The sequence below is a fragment of the Callorhinchus milii genome, unplaced genomic scaffold (genome assembly GCF_018977255.1).
Source record: "Callorhinchus milii isolate IMCB2004 unplaced genomic scaffold, IMCB_Cmil_1.0 Scaffold31, whole genome shotgun sequence".
Taxonomy (NCBI): domain Eukaryota; kingdom Metazoa; phylum Chordata; class Chondrichthyes; order Chimaeriformes; family Callorhinchidae; genus Callorhinchus; species Callorhinchus milii.
The window spans coordinates 3,505,012-3,529,614 of record NW_024704772.1 but is presented as its reverse complement, the minus strand read 5'-3'; the positions used below and the strand labels follow the sequence as shown (position 1 = coordinate 3,529,614).

The 24,603-nt window shown below is 50.1% G+C and overlaps 2 protein-coding genes across 10 annotated transcripts in view; both read right to left on the bottom strand.

Moving 5' to 3' along the window:
• Positions 1 to 765: 765 nt before the first annotated feature.
• On the bottom strand, positions 766 to 15,758 carry ppox (protoporphyrinogen oxidase). Of its 8 annotated transcripts, none has more exons than XM_007910151.2 (14): positions 15,639 to 15,758; positions 13,007 to 13,034; positions 12,682 to 12,786; positions 12,297 to 12,431; positions 11,777 to 11,892; positions 10,893 to 11,025; positions 9,275 to 9,419; positions 7,940 to 8,130; positions 7,092 to 7,152; positions 6,262 to 6,380; positions 3,863 to 3,976; positions 2,889 to 3,038; positions 2,406 to 2,448; positions 766 to 1,300 (listed from the first exon to the last, which is right to left on the bottom strand). In XM_007910151.2, exons 3-14 carry the CDS (start codon positions 12,766 to 12,768, stop codon positions 1,173 to 1,175), a joined length of 1,422 nt encoding a protein of 473 aa, XP_007908342.1. In that variant the 5' UTR covers positions 12,769 to 12,786; positions 13,007 to 13,034; positions 15,639 to 15,758; the 3' UTR covers positions 766 to 1,172. The 8 variants fall into 8 exon arrangements, with proteins under 8 accessions (XP_007908342.1, XP_042200943.1, XP_007908338.1 ...); XM_042345009.1 differs by lacking the exon at positions 15,639 to 15,758 and adding an exon at positions 14,140 to 14,240; XM_007910147.2 differs by lacking the exon at positions 13,007 to 13,034 and having other exon boundaries at positions 15,605 to 15,758.
• A 2,953-nt stretch (positions 15,759 to 18,711) lies between these two features.
• Positions 18,712 to 24,603, bottom strand: part of LOC103189678 (activating transcription factor 7-interacting protein 1) — a 102,173-nt gene continuing 96,281 nt past the window's right edge. Inside the window, exons 14-16 of one of the 2 annotated variants that reach the window (XM_042344999.1) lie at positions 24,039 to 24,269; positions 21,520 to 21,632; positions 18,712 to 19,920 (exon numbers count right to left, since the gene is read on the bottom strand). In XM_042344999.1, coding sequence (XP_042200933.1) covers positions 19,501 to 19,920; positions 21,520 to 21,632; positions 24,039 to 24,269 — 764 coding nt within the window. In that variant the 3' untranslated portion in view covers positions 18,712 to 19,500. The remainder of the gene's footprint in view (positions 19,921 to 21,519; positions 21,633 to 24,038; positions 24,270 to 24,603) is intronic. The other variant, XM_042345000.1, reaches the window with a different exon arrangement.

Below are 24,603 nucleotides of genomic sequence, written 5' to 3'. Positions count from 1 at the left end.
ATTTCATCAAAACTACAATAAAATTCTGTTGAGTTAACTTAACCGTGCTTAATTTGAGCTTTCTGTACAAATCAAAAGAGGGAATACACAAACAGATTCAGCCTTGGTCACGAGGTGTAAACTAAACCTCTGATTGACTGAAGCTTCCCAATTTGCTTTAATTCCATAGCAATTGGTAGCACCTGTCAATGTGGAAGCACTCATTAGTCAAATTACACCCAGTTATGGAGACTTACATTCATTAGTGAGGATTGAACACAAACCACCCAGGACACTCTACAAGGGAGAACGAGCCATATCGTGGATGTACATATAGGGGTGAAAGAACCGTCTCAGTGTATTTTGTTGGCCAAAACATGGCAGCCAATTGGGCACAGCAACGTCCCACAAATAGCTGAGGATTGAGCGACCAAATTATTATTTATTTGAAGGGATTATTACCCTCGGAAAAGTGATCCGCCAGTGGACTAACAACTGGGTTCCTAGTTACTGCTGGTAAACGAAGGCGTGTGGAGTGAGGAAACTTGCCTAAGGATTCTCACGGCCGGAAATCGAACCTGGTCCTCTCCCTTGCGAGATGAGTGCTCTCACCACTGAGCTGCAGGGCTCCATATTCTTGGATGTTCAGTGGTCCGAGACATTACTCGGTGTGAAGGACGCTATATAAATACACACTATTGTTTATATTTATACCTCAGTGTCTCCTGATCTCAGTACGTGGATATAAAAAGGTGTGTGAGTCTGAATGGATCAAACTGATTGAAGTAGATTAAAATATGGTAACGACAATTTATTCACAGCATCGTTGTAAGATAATTGCCAAGAATTTCCAGCCTTTATTGAATTATTGTTAAATTTTATAAAAAGGTTTATTCCAATATTTGTCACCAGGAATCATGTCAATGATTGAATATTATCGATAAAATCTAAAACAATTGCCTAACAGTAACCTGATACCACAGATCAGCCACAGCACAGCTTAGATACAGCGTAGAGCTCTCTCTACACTGTCCGTATAGAGATCGCAGGTCAGTAACCTCACAGCTTAAAGAGTTCCCATTTCATAGCAGTAACCTCTGGTGTGTAAGAGCAGCTCACGATCAATCATCTCTAGCTAAATCTATCTGTAAAACTAGGCGAAGGAGACAGAGAAAGCTGTTCAGGCGTGAGCGTTAGCTAAATAGCTTTTCCACAATATTTCGGGCATTAAAAATGCAGTCGTTCACTGAGACACCCTCATAGGAAGCTCCCGTCAGACTCAGACCCAACGCGTGATCAGAGATGATGTTGTAGATGGTATCTGTGAGGAAAGGAGAGAGGGAGACACACACACAGTGAGAAAGACACAGACAGAGGGCAGCAGACACACAGCCCAGCCCTATAATACTAAAATGCTCCAAGGGAAGTACTGTAGTGGAGTCCTGTTAGTGGAGTCCTGTAGCTTTGTGGTTAGAACACTCGCCTCGCAAGCGAGAGGACCCAGGTTTGATTCTCGAAACCATAGGCAAGTTCCTTACTCCACACAAACACAGACTTCTGTTTACTAGCAGTAAGTAGGAACCTGGCTGTTAGTCAATTGATGGATCACTTTCCGAGGGTAATAATGCCTTCAAAAAAAATTGTCATTCAATACATGACTGTTTTTGGGACGCTGCTGTGTGCAATTGGCTGCTGTGTTTTGCCCACAAAATACACAGTCAATTCACTCTGTAGTACATTCTGGGAAATTCTAGAGCCCTGTAGCTCAATGGTTAGAGCACTCGCTTCGCAAGCGAGAGACCTGGGTTTGATTCCCGGCAGCGCGAAACCTTGGGCAAGTTTCCTTACTCCACACGCCTGATAATAATCCCTAAAAAAAATAATAAATTGGTCATTTCAATCCACGACTGTTTGTGGGACACTGCTGTGCGCAATTGGCAGCCGCATTTCGCCCACAAATATACAGTCAATTCACTTTACAATCTATTCTGTGAAGCGATTTGAGACGTCGAGAAGACATGAAAAGCGCTATATCAAATGCCGGGATTATTATTATTAAGTTGTTTGAGACATCTGAAAACATAATAAGGCTCTGTATTAAATGTAAGGATTATTACATTATTACTCTGGTGACTGCATTTTGTAGGCAAAATCAGTAGCCAGTTTGCAGACAGCAACGTCAAGCAAACAGACAAGAGGTAAATGACCAATTTCTTAGCAGAATTGTTGGCCAGGACACGAGGAGAAACTCCCTTCTCTTTTGCTGACCAATCAGCTGAACACACTGAACGACAGGGTTAAGAACTCATTATATATCCTTTTAAGTTTGGCAAATCCACCCCAGGGAACGTTTGTTACAGATAAAGTTAGATAAATCGTTCTTTTAACTCTAGGACCTGGGCATTATACAAAGTACATATCCTCACCTAGACGTTTCCAGTGCCCCACTGCGTACTGGGCGATTGAGTCCTGAAAATAATCAAACTCAAATGTTTCTGTGACCGGCAAAGAGAACCAGAAGCAGCTCAATTTTGGCTTTTTCGACTGGAACAGCAGAGATTGAGAGGAGCTGTGAGGACAGAGATGACAGTGTAGAGGGCTTTACTGTGTCTCTTACCCTGACCTGGGAGTGTGGACGGACGCACAGTGTAGAGGGAGCTTTACTGTGTCTGTAACCCTGACCTGGGAGTGTAGTGACTGTGTGTTACTGTGTCTCTAACCCTGACCTGGGAATGTGGACACACAGTGTAGAGGAGCTTTACTGTGTCTGTAACCCTGACCTGGGAGTGTGGACGCACAGTGTAGAGGAGCTTTACTGTGTCTGTAACCCTGACCTGGGAGTGTGGACAGATGCACAGTGTAGAGGAGCTTTACTCTGTGCTGTGGCTGAGCCGGTGGCAGTGACCTACCTGTTGGATGTTGAGGATTGAGCGGAGAGGCTCAGCGCTCACCCCCAGGTGTGTACGGATGGTTTCCTTGGCGACCGCCAGCAGCTCCTTGTGGTTGGCTTGCTCAGGGCTGCCGAAAGCCTCATGGAACCACGCCCCGCCCAGCATCACCTGTGAACATCAATAACCCCCATCATCACTGCAGCACCACAACCACACACCTGCCCAACACTCCCCCAATACAAATAGTCGCTTGTTTGTGGTTGTTTGTGGGATGTCACTGTGCACAATTGTACTAGACACAAGTCACAGAAACAGGAAGAGGCCATTCAGCCCCTCGAGCCTGTTCTGCCATTCTATAAGATCATGGCTGATCTATACCTTAGACCAGTGACCCGCCAACTTGCTCTGTCACATCTGCAAAGGTTGATCCGATTCCCTTTGAAACACTAGGCTCTCGGTCTCAGTAATTTCACGCTTTAACAACCCTGAGGAAAATATATTATATATAATAACAATCCTTGCATTTGATACAGTGCTTTGCACGTCTTCTCGACGTCTCAAAGAGCTTCACTGACTGTAAAGTGAATTGACCGTATATTTTTGGGCGAAATAAGCTGTGGAGTCCTGTGTTAGAGCTACAGAACATACTGCAAAATGTAATGACTGTGTATTTTGTGGGCGAAATGCGACAGCCAATTGCACACAGCATCAATCCACGACAAATAGCTGCGGATTGAGTGACCAAATAAATTTTTTTTGGAAGGAATTATTATCCGCCAATCAACTAATAATTGGGTTCCTACTTACTGTTCGGTAAACAAAGGCATGTGGGGTAAGGAAATTTACCCAATGTTACGCCCCGAACTGCCCGGGAATCGAGCCCAGGTCCTCTCGCTTGCAAGGCGAGGGGTCTAACCAGTAACTCGCTGTGTGTCCTGTTACACCTGTGGTTCAGAGTTGCTTTGGGACAAACAGCTGAGCAGGTGACTCACCGTGACCCGGGTGCTGGGAGCTCCAGCTCGGTCCTGCTCCGGAAATAAACACGAGTCATAAACTACGCCCAGGACACCCCTGCTCTCCATCGACGGGACCAGGTGTCCAAACCCCTGCAGCAGAGACAGGATTTCTTCAGACTCAGGACTATGAAAACATGACTTGTCCAGTCACAGAGTCAATTGGGAGGTTTAAATAGAGACACAGTAGTAATAATAATAATAATCCTTGCATTTGATACAGCCCCTCATCATGTCTTTGAGACGCCTCAAAGCCCTTCACAGAATATACTGAATTGACCGCATATTTTGTGGGCGAAACGCGGCAGTCAAATGCGCACAGTAGCGTCTCACAAACGGTCGTGGATTAAGTGACCAACTTATTTTTTAAATTTATTTTTGAAGGAATTATTACCCCTGGAAAGGCAATCCGACAATTGACTAACAACTGGGTTCCTATTTACTGCTGAGAAACAGAAATTACTTGGCCAGTTAGGGGATCACTGGAGTTTGTAGACTGATTCATACAGAATTAATTGTTGCCAACATCTCCATTATTGTAGCAGGTGATTGCCAGGATGAAGAAGGTGAACTAGATGGTCTTTTATCGTCTAGTAATTCCTATGTCCCTAAGAGGGCGATAGATACTTGGGAGAGGAGCAAGGAGAGAAATCATCTTCCAGTTAAATTACTATCTATCCCACCATTTCCCTCGTCTCCTCTGTTCAGAATGAACCTGGATTGGAACCAACGAGAACCTGGCCTGTAAGTCGTGGCTCTATCCTCTTATCTCTGCAACCTCAACCAGCCTCACTCTCTCTCGCTCACTCACTCCCACCACTCCGCAGATCCTGACCTGCTGCATGTCACTCCACCCCATTGCTGGTAACCGAGCTTTCAGCCATGATGACCCACTCTTTTTGAACTTCCTTCCAAAATCCTGGATTCTCACACCTCTCCCTTTATTCATAATTACAATTATGAATTGTACTTGGTCTACTTGGTCAACTTCCCACTGTGAAAGGGTTTTCACGTCTTCACATCGTTTCGCCCACAGAATACACAGTCACTCCACTTCATAATATATCCTGTGAAGCGCTGTGAATCGTCTCAATGATATAATAAGGCACTATGTCAAATGCAAGGAACATTAGATTATTATTCCCTCTCAAGCACTTTAAGATTTTATTGTGTGTAAAAGGAAATGTGCAAAATACAGTTACACCACTACAGAGTATTCTGTGAAGCGCTTTGAGATGTCTCAATGATGTGACATATATACAACAACTTGGACTTATATAGTGCCCTCCACACCAGGCGGCGTCTCAGAGCTTCACAGTAACGGATCCCGAGGCCGAGCTCGGGGAGGAGCCAGGGGAGGGGGAGGAGCCAGGGGAGGAGGAGGAGCCAGGGGGGTGGAGCCAGGGGGAGGTAGGAGTCAAGGGAGGGGCCAAGGGAGGAGGAGGGGCTGGGGAGGGGGAGGAGCCAGGGGAGGGGAGGAGCCAGGGAAGGGGAGGAGCTAGGGGAGGGGGGAGCCTGGGGAGGGGGGGAGCCAGGGGAAGGGGAGGAGCCTGGGGAGGAGCCAGGGGAAGGGGGATAGCCGGGGGGGGGGGGAGGGGGGGAGGGGCCGAGCTGGGGGAGGGGAGGAGCCAGGGGAGGGGGAGGAGCCAGGGGAGGGGGAGCCAGGGGAGGGGCGAGCTGGGGGGAGGGGGAGGAGCCAGGGGGAGGGGGAGGAGCCAGGGGGAGGGGGGAGCCAGGGGAGGGGGAGCTGGGGGGAGGGGGGAGCCAGGGGGAGGGAGGAGCCAGGGGAGGGGGAGCGGGGGGGGGGGGAAGTGACCAAAGGCGCAGTCGGAAAGAAACATCTTCAGCAGAGACCTGAAAATAGGAAGAGAGGGGACGAGATGAAGGGAGTGAGGAAGGGAGTTCCAGAGCCTCGGGGCACAGTGGCTGAAGAGACCGAGGGGGGAGCGGAGGACTCGGGGGATGAGGAGGAGGTCAGACCCGGAGGAACAAAGGCAATGGGTACTGTTGTGAGGAGAGAGGAGGTCAGAGAGGTCGGGGGGGCAGAGGAGGGCGACCAAAAGGCACAGTCAAAGAGGAGGGGCTTGAGACGGGTCTTAAAGGAGGCAAAGGAGGGGGTGAGGGGGAGGGATTGTGGGATGGGAGTTCCAGAGGGTGGGGGCACAGAGGCTGAAGCCCCGCCCGACAATGGCGGGGGGTGTGGCGCAGGCCGGAGCCCGCTGAGCGCAGGGAGCAAGCAGGATGGTAGAGGGTTAGGAGGTCGCAGACGTCGGGGGGAGCGAAGCCATGAGGGGCTTAGAAGGTGAGGATCTTGAACTGCATCCTCTGTGTGTGAGAGTGAGAGAGAGAGAGGAGAGAGAGAGAGAGACAGCTCTTACCGTGATGGGCAGCACGTTGCCCTGGTACTCCAGGTTGACCACGGCCACGCTGGCACTGCTGATCTGGCGTAGCTCCGATGCCAGGGCCTCGAGGGACGGAGGGAGGAGGCAGCTCAGCGCTGAGCAGCACAGACACAGTCACAGAACAAACAACACGAGGGACAAGATGGCAGGTAGAAATAATAATAATAATAATCCTTGCCTTTGATACAGCGTCTTCGAGACGTCTCAAAGCACTTCACAGGATCCAATGTAAAGTGTAACTTCTTACAATGGAGAACACAACAGACCTAACAATAGACGCTGTGGCCATACAGAGCACTTACTGTCCTGTTCCAATATAACATCCCTACCGCTATAAACCGGGGGATTGAATATAAATCATCATTTATTTACTCCTCGTGGCCGGGATTCTACCCACCTGCCTGCTCCCTCCCCCCGGTCAGCGGGCTCCGGCCGGCTTCACGTCCCCCGCCTCGCCAGCCCCACCATTGGCAGTCTCTCTGCCCCCACCCTCTGGAACTCCATCCCGCAGTCCCTCGGCCTCGGCCCTCCCTCACCTCCTTCAAGATCCGACTCAAGCCCCTCCTCTTAGACTGTGTCTTCAGTCACCATCTTACCCCCCCCCCCACCCTCCATCCCTCCTGATCCCAACCACCAGCTCGGGTGCGGATCCCTGACTGTCCAGCGCCCTGGGACGTCCTCCTGACATGAAAGGCTCCGTGGAATTGTAATGTGTTGTTGTTGGATAAATGATAGACTGTATAACAGTGTGATATGTGCTGCCTCAGGTGACCGGGAGTGTGTGTAAGACACTGGTCAGGACTCACCTCGCGAAGAGACAGCAGAGATGACGTGATCTGCTCTGATGGAGCCGTTTTCTAGATTTATCTGAAATGGGGAGAAAAACAGAATAAAAGGAAACTTAAAAGATCCTGTAACCTGCGTCTTGGGACGTCCTCCCGACATGAAAGGCGCTATACAAATGTAATGTTGTTGTTGTTAACTGAAGGGTTTGGGAATTATATTCTTATTATAAAAGATTGAATATATATCAGACACAATGGGATGATTGGGCTTCTTCAGTGCAGTAATTTTCTGTAGTTCCAATATACACATAAAATATTTCAGGAGCAAATGATAGATTGGAATGTAATTCAGAGTTTAGGGGATTTAGATGCAGAATAACAGATTGTGGGAGTGAGTCACAAACTGGAATCTAATCAGGAGTTTATAACAACCGTTAATCTTTCCATTTGGTAATACAGCAATTCATGTCAGGACTCACAGGATATACTGGTGGGGTGTCACATATAATGTAGAGTGACTGTGTTGTGTCGATGTACTGGAAACAAGGAAAAATTTGATTTGATTTTGGGTTTCACTAGAATCTATATTTAATACTTCTCAAAATTCTTTAAGGTTCTGTTTTTGAAACCATGTTCAACATTTTATCTTCCTCTGTCACTGTCCCCGCCTTGGGAGTGTGGACGCACAGTGTAGAGGGCTTTACTGTGTCTCTAACCCTGACCTGGGAGTGTGGACGGACGCACAGTGTAGAGGGAGCTTTATTCTATGGTGAAGCTGACCCACCTGTGTGGATGGCACAGTGTGGGCTTTACTGTGTGTGACTGACCTGGGATCACTGTGGACGATGTACAGGAATGTGCCACCTCACCTTCCAACTGCCATTGCTCTGCGGTTCTATCTTGCTGACTGTTGTATCCCGATGGATTTCGACGCTGTTTTTCCGTAGATCATCCTCCAAGGCTTCAGGAAGCGTCTGCATTCCTCCCTGGAGCGACCACTGTGTCCAGCCCTCTGTCAGGGCTCTGGAGATGAGCGGGCTCCTGAACTGATGTGGCTGATCTGGACGGGAGGTCATCCAATGATAAGTGCTTTGACTTCCACACTGTCCACTCCTCAGTCCCACCCGCCATAGCTTCAAACTCATCTGAACCACAGCAGCCACCCTTCCACACCATAACAACGCATTACATTTACACAGCGTCTCTCACGTCAGGAGGACGTCCTAAGGCGCTGGACGGCCAGGGGTCTGCACCCGAGCTGGGAGTTGGGATCAGGATAGGGTAGAGGGTGGGGGTAGGAGGTTGACCGAAGGCACAGTTGGTCGAAGAAGAGGGTCTTGGAGACAGAGGCTGTCGGATGGAGTTCCAGATGGGGGCAGAGGGTGGGGGGGTCAGGGACAGGGTGGGACTGTACCTTTAAACAACAATTTGCACTTAAATAGTCCCTTTCACAGATGATGAATGGATCAAAAGTGTTAATGATGATGAGGGGAATCACTGAGCAGAGGAGGGGAATGGGAGGATGTTGATCAATGAAGTTTCAGTTGTAGAGGGATGCAAACGAGGGTCGCTACCCTGTGTGAGGGTTCCTCTCTGCCCCCACCCTCTGGAACTCCATCCCACTGTCCCTCTGACTCACCTCCTTTGCCTCCTTCAAGACCCGTCTCAAGACAACAACAACTTGCACTTATATAGTGCCCTCCACGCAGGGTAGCGTCTCAGAGCGCTTGACAGTGGTGGAGCCTGACTCCGAGCTGAGGGGAGGGTGGGGGGAGAGGTCTATGTAAGCACAGTTGAAGAGGAAGGTCAGAGCTGTGAGATGTGGGTGTGGAGTTTGGTTGGGGTCAGTATGTGGGCGGCAGAATTTTGAATGAGCTGATCTTGTGAATGGTGGAGCTGAGGAGACCAGCGAGGAGGGGGTTGGAGCAATCCAGGCGGGAGGTGACAAACACACGCATCGGGGTTTCGGCTGCAGTTGGGGTAAGGTACGGTCAGAGGGGAGCAATGTGGGGGAGGTGGAGGAAGGCGTTCTGGTCAGGGACCGGATGTGGGGGAGGAAGGACAGCTGGGGGTTGAAGCGGACACCTCGGTTGCGCATTGGTTTGCGCACCATTTGCCGAGATTCTCCTCTTCGACCGTCACCTTCCTACCCCTATCCTCCCCGCTCCTCCTCCTGATCCCAACCCCCAGCGCCACACACTTACCCGCTGTGAGCAGCATTCCCAGCAGGACAGAGCCGTACCCACGTTCGGCCGTGTACAGGATGGGGAAGCAAGAGCGAAGGCTGAGCTGCCGGCAATCCCCAGCAAAGATCCCGCGGCACAGACTGTCAATGGCGTTGTCCGCAATCTGTGGGTGAGAGACTGAGATCAGGGAACTGTGGGGACAGAGACCAGGACTGATCCACTCTGTGTGTCTCAGCACTGAGCTTGGGCCTGGCTCTGTGGGGCATGTGTCAATCTATCTGACCCGGGTCAGGAGTGCGTGGGTTCAAGCCCTGAGTTATTAACTCAGCCGCCACTCTCAGCATTGTGCCATGGAGTCCTGTAGCTCAGGAGTTAGAGCCCTCGCCTTGCAAGCGAGACCTGGGTTTGATTCCCGGGGCGGGCAAAAAGTTGGGCAAGTTTCCTGACTCCACAACACTCCTCTGTTTCCAGCAGTCAGGAGGAACCCAGTTGTTAGTCGATTTGAGGAATCGCTTTTCCGGGGGTAATAATTCCTTCAAAAAACAATAATAATGTGGTCACTCAACCCACGGCTGTTTGCGGGGACGCTGCTGTGCGCAACTGGGTGCCGCATTTCGCTCATAAAACATACAGTCACTACCTTTTACAGTGTATCCTGTAATACGCTTTGAGACGTCTCGAAGATGTGATAAGGCACGGTGTCAAATGCAAGGATTATTATTATTATAAATTGTCATAGAGACAAGACCTAAACCCAGTCTCAACCACAGCGGCAAAGCACATGTTAAAGATCATTGTCAGGACCTGGAAGGGCCGACCAGTCACTGGGGGCAGGGAATCCTCCCCCTCGGCTCCTGTTAACCCCACAGCCAAAGCCCTGATTCTGGAAACTCGACCATCAGTTCTCAGCAGTAACTAAGCCTACGCCCAGCATTGTATGTTGAGCACAGATAACCTCTCCTGCTTATCACTCACTGCCTTTCGCAGTAATAACAGGACCCAAAGGATCTATCTCCCCATGGAAGTGAGATGCTCCTGACTCCAGCTTCTCTCCTGTAGAACTGAGAGGCAGAACGAACAATATTTAAGAACGAAAATTGATCGGCCTGAAATGTTAACTCACTTTCCTCTCTCCATAGATGCTGCCTGACCTGCTGACACTTCTGATTTTATTTCGGATTTCCACCATCTGCAATATTTTGCCTTTTGTAAACAATATTTTTACAATATTGTGGGCTCCTGTAGCTCAGTGGTTAGAGCCCTCGCCCTGCAAGCGAGAGACCTGGGTTCGATTCCCGGGGCGGGCAAAAAGTTGGGCAAGTTTCCTGACTCCACACGCCTCTGTTTACCAGCAGTCAGTAGGAACACAGTTGTTAGTCGATTGGTGGATTGCTTTTCTGGGAGTAACAATCCCTTCAAAATAATAACAATAATAATTTGGGCACTCAATCCACAACTGTTTGTGGGGACACTGCTGTGTGGAATTGGTTGCAATGTTTTGCCCACAAAACACACAGCCAATTCACTTTACATTATATCTTGTGAAGCGCTTTGAGACGTCACGAAGATCTGGTAAGGTGCTATATCAAATTCAAGCATTATTATTATTATTGATATTGAAGGATCATTTCCATACCTCTTTTCCAAATCGTCTGAGAGCAAAACTGTACACACTTTCATCTGGCTCTTTGCTCTGGCTGACCAGTGGTTCTCGAAGCAAATGCGATATCAGGGGCTTCGTAAAGGGCTCCTGGGTTTTGCAAATGCCACTGTCGACATTGATAAGGTACAAAGAGGAAATCTCCATCAACACAATACAAAGGCCCATCAACCACCTTCACTTCTCTCTCTCTGCTCTCTCGTCCCCACTGAATCCCCCGACTCAATTTACCCAAAATAACAGGGATCAATACAGTAAAACTCACATAATTTGTATCAGTCGGGATTGTAACATTTAATATGACTTACGCAAAGACCAAATTGCAGGCTAACTGTACTTGTCGTATAAATCCAAATTAATCAATAATCTACCCTGCGCAGGTGAAATTCACTGCAGACTGTAAGTGGGAATGTGGTGACGGGTCAAGACTATGTTTCCCGTGATTCAATGTGTCCTGACCCGTCACCACACGTGCACACATAAGCACTGGAATCGTAATTAATCAAAAAAAATGAGAATCTTCTGCTCACGTGTCTACTGATCAAGGCCTCGCTTCTCACAGTGAGTGTGGGGGTAATGGAAGGTTGGGGAGTGGGTTGGGAGTTAGGAGGTGACCAGTATGATTAGTACAAAGAAATCTCAATGATTTGGATAAGAAACTGATTGGGACCCAACAACAACTCGTCACGAGGAGTAGGAGCCTGAACTCAGCTGCATGTGTGACTTAGGTGATTGTACGTTTTATAAAGACTGATGTGAGTTTCACTGTACACTATGTCACTTGAGCTGTGTTGAAGGGGTGAGAGGACGCTATAGGACCACACTGACACCTGCTCACTTTCACCGGGGACACCATTTACCTGAAGCTGGAGGGCAAACGGCACAGTTTGCCGCCAACATAGAGAAATCGGTTCTTGGCTGCGATGCTGTCCTTCTGCACTGGGAGCAGCTTGTTCTCCAGGCCCAGCTCAGAGACCTGGTTACATACAGTTACAGAGGAAGAGAAGTGAGTCACACAAACCTGACAGTGTGGAGTCCCGTAGCTCAGTGGTTAGAACCCTCGCCTCGTAAGTGAGAGGCCCCGGGTTTGATTCCAGGCAGAGCGAGACCTTAGCCAAGTTTCCACACGCCTCTGTTTACTAGCGGTAAGTTGTTAGTCGATCAGCGGATCACTTTCCAGGGGTTATAATCCCTTTAAAATAATGGTCTAATTTGGTCACTCAATCCACGACTATGGGACGCTCCTGTGCGCAATTGGCTGCCGCGTTTCACCCACAAAATATACAGTCACTACACTTTACAGCATATTCTGTGAAGCGCTTTGAGACATCTGGAGGATGTGATAAGGCGCTGTGATGCGATGATTATTATTATTATTACCATCTGAAGGGTGTTCTTCCCCACTGTGCCAGCTGGACGGACTCCCCTGGGACCATGTTCAAAGATGGCGCCATCCTCCGTCCGTGTCGATTGCACCCAACCTCCCAGACGTCCGCTGGCCTCCAACAGGATCACCTGGGAGGACAGGAGTTGTATTCTGTCATTAATCAACTTAGATTTATCCAGAGGCCTTCGTGTAATATAATAACCTCCGAAAATACAACACCGCCCCCACACAGCGCAGCTTAGACTGTGATTCCGAGTCTCGATGCTGGGCTTGAACCCACAACCTTCTGACTCAGAGGTGAGAGAGAAAGAGGAGAGAGCGAGCGCTGGCACTGAGCCAGGCTGACATGCAATGTGAGACTGAGAGGAACGTACATACCTTGGGGTTGCTGGTGGCTCGAGTCAGGTGGAAACAGGCAGAGAGGCCAGTGATTCCCCCTCCGATTACTACCACGGTTTTCGGCATTCAACCCGGGAGTGACGCCTGCACAAAGGAGAGCGAGTGAGAGAAAGCCTGTGAGACAGACAGTCAGAGAGAGAGGGGACGAAAGAGAGTGTGACGTACAGGGTGTCCACAACGTTCTGTTTACCCTCTGTTACAAAAGAGCGACACGAGACCACGGAGGAGCTGTCAGAGCTGCATTTGGCCTCTCACTGCAGCCAGAGGCTGGACAATCGAGACCATGTCATCTGCTTCAACTTACCAGACTAGTAAACCCAGAGACACACGGCCTGCGATTGAAGGGGATAAATTCAGAACCAATCTACACTATTTCAGTGAGTGAATAGAGAACCTAAGGAACAGGATCCCCAGGGCTGAAGCAGGAAATGTTGGTTATTTCAAATACAGATTAGTTTTCTTTCAGGGAATAACATTATGGGATATAGATAGTTTGGAAAATATGTGTATGTGACTGCCAGGAAGGTGGAAGAGGAACTAGATGGACTTTTTGTTCTTTTTTTCGTCTAGAATTTCTTACGTTCTTATGTTCCTGTAGCTCAGTGGTTAGAGCACTCGCTTTGCAAGTGAGAGACCTGAGTACAATCCCCGGCAGAGGGCGAAACCTCGGGCAAGTTTCCTTACTCCACACAGAGCCCTAATAATAATCCTCCAAAACCAAAAACAATAATAAATTGGTCATTTTCAATCTACGACTGTTTGTGGGACATTGCTGTGCGCAATTGGCTGCCGCGTTCGCCCACAAATATACAGTCAATTCACTTTACAGTGTGTTCTGTGAAGCGCTTTGGGACGTCCTCCCGACGTGAAAAGCGCTATATCAAATGCAAGGATTATTATTATTATTATTATTATTACGGAAGATATGGCACTTAACATGTCGACAGATAATGATCATTATCTGCCATGAAAATTACAATGCTCACACACTCACTCAAGTCGCTTACACACACTCACACATTCACAATCACACAGCACTCACTCACTCACTCACACACAACTCACACACTCACTCAAACGCACACTCACACATACACACAACTCGATTCTCTGGACGTCTCAATGCAGTTAAACACTAAGTATTTCTCAATACAATTTTTTCACATCTTCGCCCACAAAATATACAGTCAATTCACTTTACAGTTTGAGAAGCATTTTGAGACATCTCGAAGACATGATAAGGCAAGGAATATAATTATGTTTCAGTTCAGTGCACTGTGGATTAAAAACCATGGGGGGAACCGAATCTTGTGGACATCCTATCCACAAAAACAGAAAGATGCACTCACAAAGATGACAGAGAGAGAGAAGTGAGAATCATAAAAGAGACAGAAACGTACATAAATGTGTAAGATACACTGAAAGGGAAACACAGACCTGAAGCCAGTGATCGCTCCTGTTTCTCTCATACACACTGGGCCCTGAGCTAATCTGCTCTGCCTGTCCGGGAGGGTGTGCCGGGTTGGCTCGGACAGCTATGGGGCTGTCCGGGGGGATGGGCTGGAGTCAAGGGACTTTTTAGCTTCAGGACAAATCGCCGAAACAAATGCCCCAAATAATAATGATCCAAATGATGGATTTGATATAGCGCCTTATCACATCTTTGAGATGTCTTAAAGCGCTTCACAGAATAGACTGAATTGACTGTATATTTGTGGGCGAAACGCAGCAGCCAAATGCACACAGCAATGTCCCACAAACAGTCGTGGGTTAAAAATTACTAATTTATTATTGTTTTGTTTTGGAGGGATTATTATTATCAATAATATTATTTTTATTATTATCATGGATTGAGTGACCAATTTATTATTATTTCAAGGAATTATTATCACCGTAAAAGTGATCCGCCAATCGACTAAGTTCCTACTCACTGCTGTGTAAACAGAGGTGTGTAGAGTAAAGAAACTTACCTGGGGTTTCACTCGCCCGGGAATTGAACCCGGGTCCTCTCGCTTGCGAGGGCTCTAACCCCTGAGCTACAGAACACCATCCACAATGCTCTAACTGGGGGCTGTCCAGAGGATAACACCCCCACACACACTCGCACACCCTCTGTGGTCGCTAAACTGGGGGTGATGGGGTGCGGGTGATGGGGTGGGGGTGATGGGGTGGGGGTGATGGGGTGGGGGTGGGGGTGATGGGGTGGGGGTGATGGGGTGCGGGTGATGGGGTGGGGGTGATGGGGTGGGGGTGATGGGGTGGGGGTGATGGGGTGGGGGTGATGGGGTGCGGGTGATGGGGTGGGGGTGATGGGGTGGGGGTGATGGGGTGGGGGTGATGGGGTGCGGGTGATGGGGTGGGGGTGATGGGGTGGGGGTGGGGGTGATGGGGTGCGGGTGATGGGGTGCGGGTGATGGGGTGCGGGTGATGGGGTGGGGGTGATGGGGTGCGGGTGATGGGGTGGGGTGATGGGGTGGGGGTGATGGGGTGCGGGTGATGGGGTGCGGGTGGGGGGGTGGGGGTGATGGGGTGGGGGTGATGGGGTGCGGGTGATGGGGTGCGGGTGGGGGGGTGCGGGTGATGGGGTGCGGGTGATGGGGTGGGGTGATGGGGTGGGGGTGATGGGGTGCGGGTGATGGGGTGCGGGTGATGGGGTGGGGGTGATGGGGTGCGGGTGATGGGGTGGGGGTGGGGGGGGTGCGGGTGGGGGGGTGCGGGTGATGGGGTGGGGGTCGAGCCCGGATGTGTGAGGGTCTCGGGGGCTGCGGTGTCAGACAGTGGTGGGGAAGGCCGAGTGGGTCACAGCTCTGGTGTCAAACATGATGGGAGGTCAGTGATGGGGGTAACGGGGGGACAGTGAGGGGGGAGTGAGCAGTCAGTGCGCAGGCGCGGACCTCCTCACCAACGGTCACTGCTCGAGCGGCGGCTTTTCTCACCAGTGCGCAGGCGCCACTCAGTCCAGTGACGTCACCCGCCCCTCTGACTCCTCCTCCTCAGCTCCTTAAACTGCTCTTTCTCTCACTTTCTCTCCCCCCCACTACACACACACACACTCGCTGTCAGGCCCTCCCTTCCCCCCGGGATCCACGTGATTTAGGAGTGGGGGGGGGGGCGGTTGCGTGTTCTGCCGATTTTTCGAGGCGTCGGCGCTTCAGGCTGGAGCGAGAGCCCGCACTGCGCATGCTTGCAGCTCACCCCGCCTTTCCTCGCCCGATGGTTTCTGGGTGATGTAGTTTCTCCCCCCCAGCGGCGGGACCGCGCAAAGCTTTCTGGGGGTTGTAGTTTATATCGCTTCTGTATTCCCCGAGGGACGCTGGGAGTTGTAGTCCCCACCAACAGATAATAATCCTATTTGATACAGCGCATTATCGCGTCTTCGAGACGTCTCAAAGTGCTTCACAGGATACACCGTAAACAACAACAACAACACGATTCCATTTAGAGAGCGCCTTTCACGTCGGGAGGACGTCCCGAGGCACTGTACAGTTGGGTCAGGTCCCGAGCATTGGGGGGAAATGGTCAGGGTGAGGGGAGGGAAGGGAGGGAGCGAGGAGGGGGTAGAGAGTCGAGAGCGGAGCTGAAGGCTGAAGGTCAAAGAGAAAGGCCTTGAGACCGGCCTTGAAGGAGGAGAGGGAGGAGGCGGCGAAGGCACTGGGGATGGAGTTCCAGAGCCTCGGGGCTGAGAGGCTGAAGGCCACCGATGGTCGGGCGATTGGGGCGGGGGATGTGGGGCCGACCGGAGCCGGAGGGACGGAGGGTACGTGGGGGGATAGTAGGTCGGAGAGGTAGGAGGGAGCGAGGCCGGGAATGGCCTTGTAGGTGAGGATGAAGATCTTGAATTTGATCCTCTGGGGGATGAGGAGCAGTGGAGGTGAGCGAGGGCGAGGGTGGGAGTGAGGGTGGGAGTGAGGGTGAGGGTGGGAGTGAGGGTGAGTGCGAGGGTGGGAGTGAGGGCGAGGGTGGGAGTGAGGGTGGGAGTGAGGGTGAGTGCGAGGGTGAGAGTGAAGGTGGGAGTGAGGGGGAGGGTGAGGGTGAGGGCGAGGGTGGGAGTGATGTGGTCGCGGTGTCTGGTGCGGGACAGTACACGAGCTGCAGAGTTCTGAATGACCTGCAGTGTGGAGGGAGGGCCGGGAAGGCCGACGAGGAGAGAGTTCCCATAGTCCAGGCCTTGAGGTGACAAAGGCGTGGACCAGAGTTTCAGCCGCGTGAGGGGTGAGGTAGTGCCGTAGTCTGGCGATGTTCCGGAGGTGATGGAAGGCGGTGCCAGTTGTGGTGCGGATATGAGGGAGAAAGGACAGCTCAGGGTCGAGGGGAACCCCGAGGTTCCTGATGGCTTTGAGAGGTGGAGAGTGCGGAGCTGATGGTGTCGGTGCCTGAGGTGCGGAGGCGCTGACGTGAGCCAATCAGGAGGGCCTCAGTTTTGCGCACATTGAGCTGAAGAAAGTTGTCTCTCGTCCAGGACTCGATGTCGGACAGACAGCTGTCAGGACATCGGGGGTCGTGGAGTTGAGGGTAGAGGAGGAAAGGTAGAGTTGGGTGTCATCCGCATACATGTGGGAGTGAACCCCATGTCTGCGGATGATGTCACCACAGGGGGAGCATATAGAGGGTGAAGAGGAGGGGACCGAGGACAGACCCTGAGGGACACCGCACGAGACAGTACGGGGGGTGGAGGAAAAAGTGTAGTGACTTGTGTTGTTTTGTCGGCGCAACCCCACAGCGGCGTCCCCACAAACAGTCGTGGGTTGAAGTGACCCAATTATTATTGTTTTTTGAAAGAGTTATTAGCCCCGGGAAAGCGACTGCCATCGACAGGCAACGGTTCCTGCTGACTGCCGGGTACAGACAGGTGGTGTAAGGAAACTTGCCCAAGTTTTGTCCTCACGGGAATTGAACCCATGTCTCTCACTTGTGAGACTTGTCCTCCGACCTCTCAGCTGCAGGACTCCGCTGTCCTTCCCGATGAGTTCTCCAGGTTTACAGAATATAAAATATTTATTCCCCCCACAAAATACACAGTCACTTGATTTTACAGTATATTCTGTGAAGCGTTTTGAGACGTCTCTCAGACATAGCAGAGGTGATGGGACGAGTTGTCAGAGACTATCAAACCATCACTGTCTGTCTGACCTCACGCTGTCACTGTCTGTCTGTCTGTCTCTGTCTAACTTCACACTGTCACTGTTAGTCTGTCTGTCTGACCTCACACTGTCATTTACAGTCTGTCTGGCGCTGTCACGTTACAGTCTCATTGTGCACACACTCCTGTGCAATAATGTTTTCTGTATGTAACGATACCATGAAGTTAGATTGGTTTCTTTGCAACAATAAACACAGCCGCAGTGGCTTTAATAGGGTCCAACTCAGATTTCCATATCAAAAAAATGCTTTATCTCACGACCATCGCTCCTGATAGTGTCACACACACACAATGATCGCTCCTGAGTGTCACACAAACACAATGATCGCTCCTGAGTGTCACACACACACAATGATCGCTCCTGATAGTGTCACACACACAGAGATCACTCCGGATCGTGTCACACACACAGCGATCACTCCGGATAGTGTCACACACACAGCGATCACTCCAGATAGTGTCACACACAGCGATCACTCCGGATAGTGTCACACACAGTGATCACTCCGGATAGTGTCTCACACACACAGCGATCACTCCGGATAGTGTCACACACACAGCGATCACTCCTGATAGTGTCACACACAGTGATTACTCCGGATAGTGTCACACACACAGCGATCACTCCTGATAGTGTCACACACAGCGATGGCTCCTGATAGTGTCACACACACAGTGATCACTCCTGATAGTGTCACACACACAGTGATCACTCCTGATAGTGTCACACAGCGATGGCTCCTGATAGTGTCACACACACTGTGATGGCTCCTGATAGTGTCACACATATGGTGGTGGCTCCTGTTTGTGTTGGACTGACTGTCGATGGCTCCTGATCGTGGCTTTCAAAAGATGAGAATTACATCTGCTCTGATTATAATACCTTTAATAAAGGCTTTGGCAACAAGGACCATAGAATCTTTTTGTTTAAACTGAAAAAAGTTCTGATTGTTAAAATGGGTCAGTTCCACATGAGGGGCTGCTCGGTCCGTGTCTCTGTCTCTGACCTGCCCCCGTTTCACTGCTCACGTTATCCTCCCAGTATATACAGTCCGGTGGAAGTTTGCATTGATTTCAGGAGCATATCACAACGTAATAAATCGATGCATCCCATGATCACTGTGGCCAGTTCCTGCCGAACGAACAAGGCTGAACTAAACCCCCCCCTGTCCGCAGTGAGCACAATAAAAAATAAAGGGAAACGTGGGTAAATTAATGGCTCTGCATCGCACGCCACATTTGGGAACTTCTCAACTGAAACACCCGTCTCGCCACACAATGGACAACCGCAGACGAAGCACAATATCTCACTGCGTTACTCGCAACCTGTTCCCTCGTGAACAGCCGAACTTCAGCAAGAATCCAGCATCGACGCAGTCCCTCTGCGATATCTCCTGTCTTTATGATGCTGCAAAAATTATAACGGCACAAATCCATACCTCGACCCTCTTGTATATGTATATACAGTGTAGTGTACACAGATAACAAGCGAGCCAGACGCCTAGATAGAAAAAAACCTACAACACTTCATGCATGATGTAAAAAAAAACACAAGAGAATGAAAAAATATTTGTTTGGGGGCTATTTTGTTGTGTGTGTATGTGAGAACGTCTTTGCTCGGGTTTCTGTGGTAAAATCCATCATCCTGGGTTCGTTAGTTAATTCCCTTGAGTTGACATCACGTCTGTCGACTGCGGGTCGCAGAAAGGTCCATAGCGTCCGTAAAGGTCCTTGGCCCTGACGGCGAAGTAGTACTTGCTGCCGGACACAAACTGTGTGAGGGTGCAGGCCATGGGCAGGGGCAAGGCTTTCACTTCCCCAATCTTCTTCCACTGGGACACACTGGTGGTTGCCGGGTCTTCGTGGTAAGCGTAGAGATGGTAACTGTCGACGGGAGCACAGTTGCGGTCTGCCTCCAGCACACTCCAGGACAGCACAATCCCGTTCTGGCTCTGCACTCGCGCCAGCTTCAGATGGGGCTTCTGTGGGAGAGCGGTGCTTGCTGCCTCTGGGGGTAACCGCTGGGGGGGCTGGGCCTCGGGGAGGGGCGCTGGGTGGATGGGGCGCGGTGGGTCCTGCTGTAAAACACACACAAAAAGAACTTCTTGTAGGTCTTTGGGAGATACACGTAGAAACCCGTCACCGTGACCAGACGGGTGTCAGACACACATCAAACAACTTGTAGTTATACACTGCCCTTCATGTGGGAAGAGTCTCAGAGTTGCTTAAACTTATTACAGTAAACTTCACATCACACGTTATCAGTTGGGATCCTGTGTGACTTATGCAAAGTATGAGTTATGTGAAACTTGCATAGAATCTAAACTTTTGAACAGGACTTGGGCAGATATACAATTTAGTGCAGTCCTGTAGCTCAGTGGTTACAGCACTCGCCTCGCAAGCGAGAGGTTCTGAGTTGGGCAAGTTTCCTCACTGCAAACTCCTCTGTTTACCAGTAGAAAGTAGGAACTCGGTTGTTAGTCGATTGGCGGATCGCTTTCCGGGCTTAATAATTCCTTCAAAATAAATTTGAACAATAACTTGAGCACGACACAAAGTTAGGTAGGGAAGTAAACAGTGAGAAGGATAGCAGCCAACTGCGGGAAGACATAGACAGAATGGTAAAATGGGCGACACATGGCAGACGAGTTTCAATGTGGAGAAATGCAGGTAATGCATTTTGGTAGAAAGAATGAGGGGCAATATAGGCGGTAATACAATCTTAAGGGGTTAAAAGAACAGAGAGACCTGGGGGGGCAGGTAACTGAATCCTTGAAGATAACGCTGTAAAAAGGGCATATGGGCTTTGTAAATAGGGGCATAGAGTACCAGAGTCAGGAGGTTATGATTAACCCATATAAACACTGGTTAGGCCTCAGTTAGAATACTGCCTCAGTTCTGGGCACCGCACTATAGGAAGGATGTTAAGGCATTGGAAAGGGTACAGAGGAGATTTACGAGGATGGGACCAGGAATGTGGGACCGTAATGATGAGGAAAGGCTCGAGAGGTGAGGATTATTCTCATTGAAGCAGAGAAGGTTACGAGGATCTGATAGAGGTCTTCAACATCATGAGGGGATTTGATCGGTTAGAGAGGGACAAACTGTTCCCACTGGTGGGAGTGTCGGTGACTCGAGGTCACAGATTCAAAACAGTCTCTAAAAGAAGCCGAGGGGAGAAGACATGTTTTTACGCAGTGAGTTGAATCTGGAACGCAGTGCCTGAAAGGGCAGTCGAGGCCGATTCAATAACAACTTTTAAAAATGCGGTGGACGGGTATTTGAGGAGGACGGGTTTGTGGGTTATGGGGAAAGGGCCGGGGGTGGGATTGACATTAATTGCTCTATTCAAAGAGTCGGCACAAACTCGATGGGCCGAATGGTCTCTTTTTGTGCTGTACAATTCTATGATACTATGATTCTATGACTCAATCTACAGCTGTTTGTGGGACACATTCTGTGCGCAACTGGCTGCCTCGATTCGCCAACAAAATACACAGTCACTACACTTACAGTATATTCTGTGAAGGGCTTTAAAACACCTCAATGAGGTGATAAGGTGCTGAGCGAGGATTAAATGCAATGATTATATATTTACAATTTATACAGAAAGGATTTTGACCTGTGTGAGTTTTGCTGTGTTATATTATAGTGTAGATATTGGTGCAGAGCTGTACCTGCGGAGGCCGGTGATGGACTGTGAATTGGGGCAGAGTGGACATCATTGGGATGGAGATCACGTTGTTCACAATGTAGGAGGCTGCATGTGGCAGTCTGACCGGCAAACCTGCTGTAACACAAGAGAGCAACACAACCATCAGCCAACCATCACCAACACACACACACACACAACCATCAGCCAACACACACACACACAATCATCACCAACACACACACAACCATCAGCCAACACACACACACAACTATCAGCCAACACACACAACCATCAGCCAACACACACACACACACACTCACACAACCATCAGCCAACACACACACACACACACAACAATCAGCCAACACACACACACACACACAACAATCAGCCAACACACACACACAACTATCAGGCAACACACACACACACACTCACACAACCATCACCAACACACACACAACCATCAGCCAACACACACACACAACTATCAGCCAACACACACACAACCATCACCAACACACACACACATCACACACACAACCATCAGCCAACACACACAACCATCAGCCAACACACACACACTCACACAACCATCAGCCAACACGCACACACAACCATCAGCCAATATACACACACACACAACAATCAGCCAACACACAGACACACACACACAACCATCAGCCAACACACACACAACCATCAGCCAACACACACGATCATCAGCCAACACACACACACACAACCATCAGCCAACACACACACACAACCATCAGCCAACACACACACACACACACAACCATCAGCCAACACACACACACACACAACCATCAGCCAACACACACACAACCATCAGCCAACACACACACAACCATCAGCCAACACACACACAACCATCAGCCAGGGCACTACACCAATACACAATGTGGCAAAGATTATACAGAGTTTGTTGAGGTGTGAAGTTGTTAGAGAAACACAAGGTTGGGGAGTCCCATAGTGGAGTGGTTAATAAGTAGGAACCAGGATTGTTGGTCGATCGATGGATTGATTTCGGGGGGGATTACGTGGCCCAATAGAAAAGTGCGGAAATATTTGTCAGAAGTTGCGGGGGAAATTTACCACTTGCACAGGGAGTTGACTGGTGCTGTTGAGGTACATTTCACAACCAACTTTACTGCTAAGAACTAAACATGAGAAACTAATACATATTAGATTGTTGCAAAAAAATATTAATTTCTTATTGAAGAAAAACTAGGGAGACCATTTTTTTGGGGGGGAAGAGAGGGGGGCACCAGCGCAGAGATCACACACACTCACAGACACAGAGAAAGACACACACACATAGAGGCGAGACAGACACACCTAAACATTCACACAGACACACTCATAAATACACATACAGAGGAGAGAGACACTCACACAGACACTCATAAACACAGAGAGCTGTCAGGGCGTGAAGGGAATTGTATACATATGAGAGGATCTCAAAATCGATCTATTCTGTGATATGGAGCCAGTGGGGCCTGGCGAGGGTCTGGGTGATGGGGTTGCGGGGTCTAGTGTGTGATAGGGAGCAGTGGAGCCTGGCGAGGGCTGGGGTGGGGTATACGGGGTTTAGGGTGTGTGATAGGGGGCAGTGGAGCCTGGCGAGGGTCCGGGTGATGGGAGAAAAGAGTTTGGTGCGAATGAGGATACTGGCAGTGGAGCTTTGAATGAATTGGATTTTATGAATGGTGGAGCTGGGGAGACCGATCTCGCGCCACGTCCCAGTCTCATACTGATTGGCCACAGAATATACAGTCACTCCACAGTATATTCTGTGAAGCGCTTTGAGACGCCTCAAAAACGTAATAAGGTGCTGTATCAAATGCAAGGATTATATTATTATTTATTCCAGACAGAGATTAGGGATATGTGTGTGTGTGTGTATGGTGCGCGCATTTGGTCACCTTCCTCCCCCTCCCCCCGGCTTGGCCCCAGCATCCGTTACTGTAAAGCTCTGAGACGCCGTCCGACATGGAGGGCGCTATATAAATCCAAGTTGTTGTTGTTGTTATGGGTGTGGCTGTGTATGTGTATGGTGCGCGGGCATGTGTGCTGTGATGTGTGTGCACGTGTGTGTGTGTATGTGGTATTTGTGTAGTGTGTGTGGGTGATGTGTGTGTGTGGTGTATGTGTGGTGTGTGTGCATGAGTGTGTGTGTGTATGTGGTGTGTGTGTGTGTGTAGTATGTGTGGTGTGTGTGTGGTGTGTGTGTGTGTGGTGTGTGTGTGTGGTGTATGTGTGTTGTGTGTGTGTGGTGTGTATGTGTGGTGTGTGTGCACGAGTGTGTGTGTGTATGTGGTGTGTGTGTGTGGTATGTGTGGTGTGTATGTGTAGTGTGTGTGTGTGGTGTGTGTGTGTGGTGTATGTGTGGGTGGTGTGTGTGTGGTGTGTATGTGTGGTGTGTGTGCACGAGTGTGTGTGTGTATTGGTGTGAGTGTGTGTGTACGTGTTGCGGTTGGGGTCACTGTCGAGAGAAGCCGGTGTATGAGGTGGTACCTGTGCTGGGTGCCTGTGGGCTGGGCTGGCGGGCGCCCTGGCTCAGGCTCTGGCTGGACGTGGTGATGGCCCGCACAGTGCTGTGGCTTTGGTAAGCGGGGGCCGTCGTGTAAACCACCGCCGTACTGCCTCCTCTCTGCAGAGTGGGGAGTTGCTGCCGGACGGGGGCCTGTGATGTGGGTGGGGGCATCTGTGGCCGTTGCTGCGGCAACAGGCTCACCGTGGGCTGTCCTGGTAAGGGAAGAACATTATGTCAACTTAGCTACAAGACCACACGGCCTTGGGGGTATCAACCCCCCCCGAGCAGGCTTCACTGGCTCCCAACACATCCTCTTCAAATCCCGTCAGTCCCAGGTACCTCCCCACCTCACCGACCTGCTCCCCCCCACTCCTCCCCCCGCTGCCTCCGCTCGGCTGGCTCCAGCCTCCTGCTTGTCCTTCGTCCCCTCCACTCCACCATCGGCGGCCCCGCTACCCAGACTGTAAGCTCAAGTCTGAACGCAGACCTTGAAGACACAACTTGAGCCAAACTAATAGGTTAACGAGACTAATAGGTTAACCCACC

Bases quoted from the DNA above. Each gene is read 5' to 3' on its own strand.
- ppox (XM_007910147.2), bottom strand. From the start codon at position 12,768: ATGCCGAAAACCGTGGTAGTAATCGGAGGGGGAATCACTGGCCTCTCT. The intron at 12,432-12,681 runs GTATGTACGTTC...CTGTCCTCCCAG, and splicing joins GAGCCACCAGCAACCCCAAG to GTGATCCTGTTGGAGGCCAG. The intron at 2,449-2,888 runs GTAGGTCACTGC...GATTATTTTCAG, and splicing joins CAATCCTCAACATCCAACAG to GACTCAATCGCCCAGTACGC.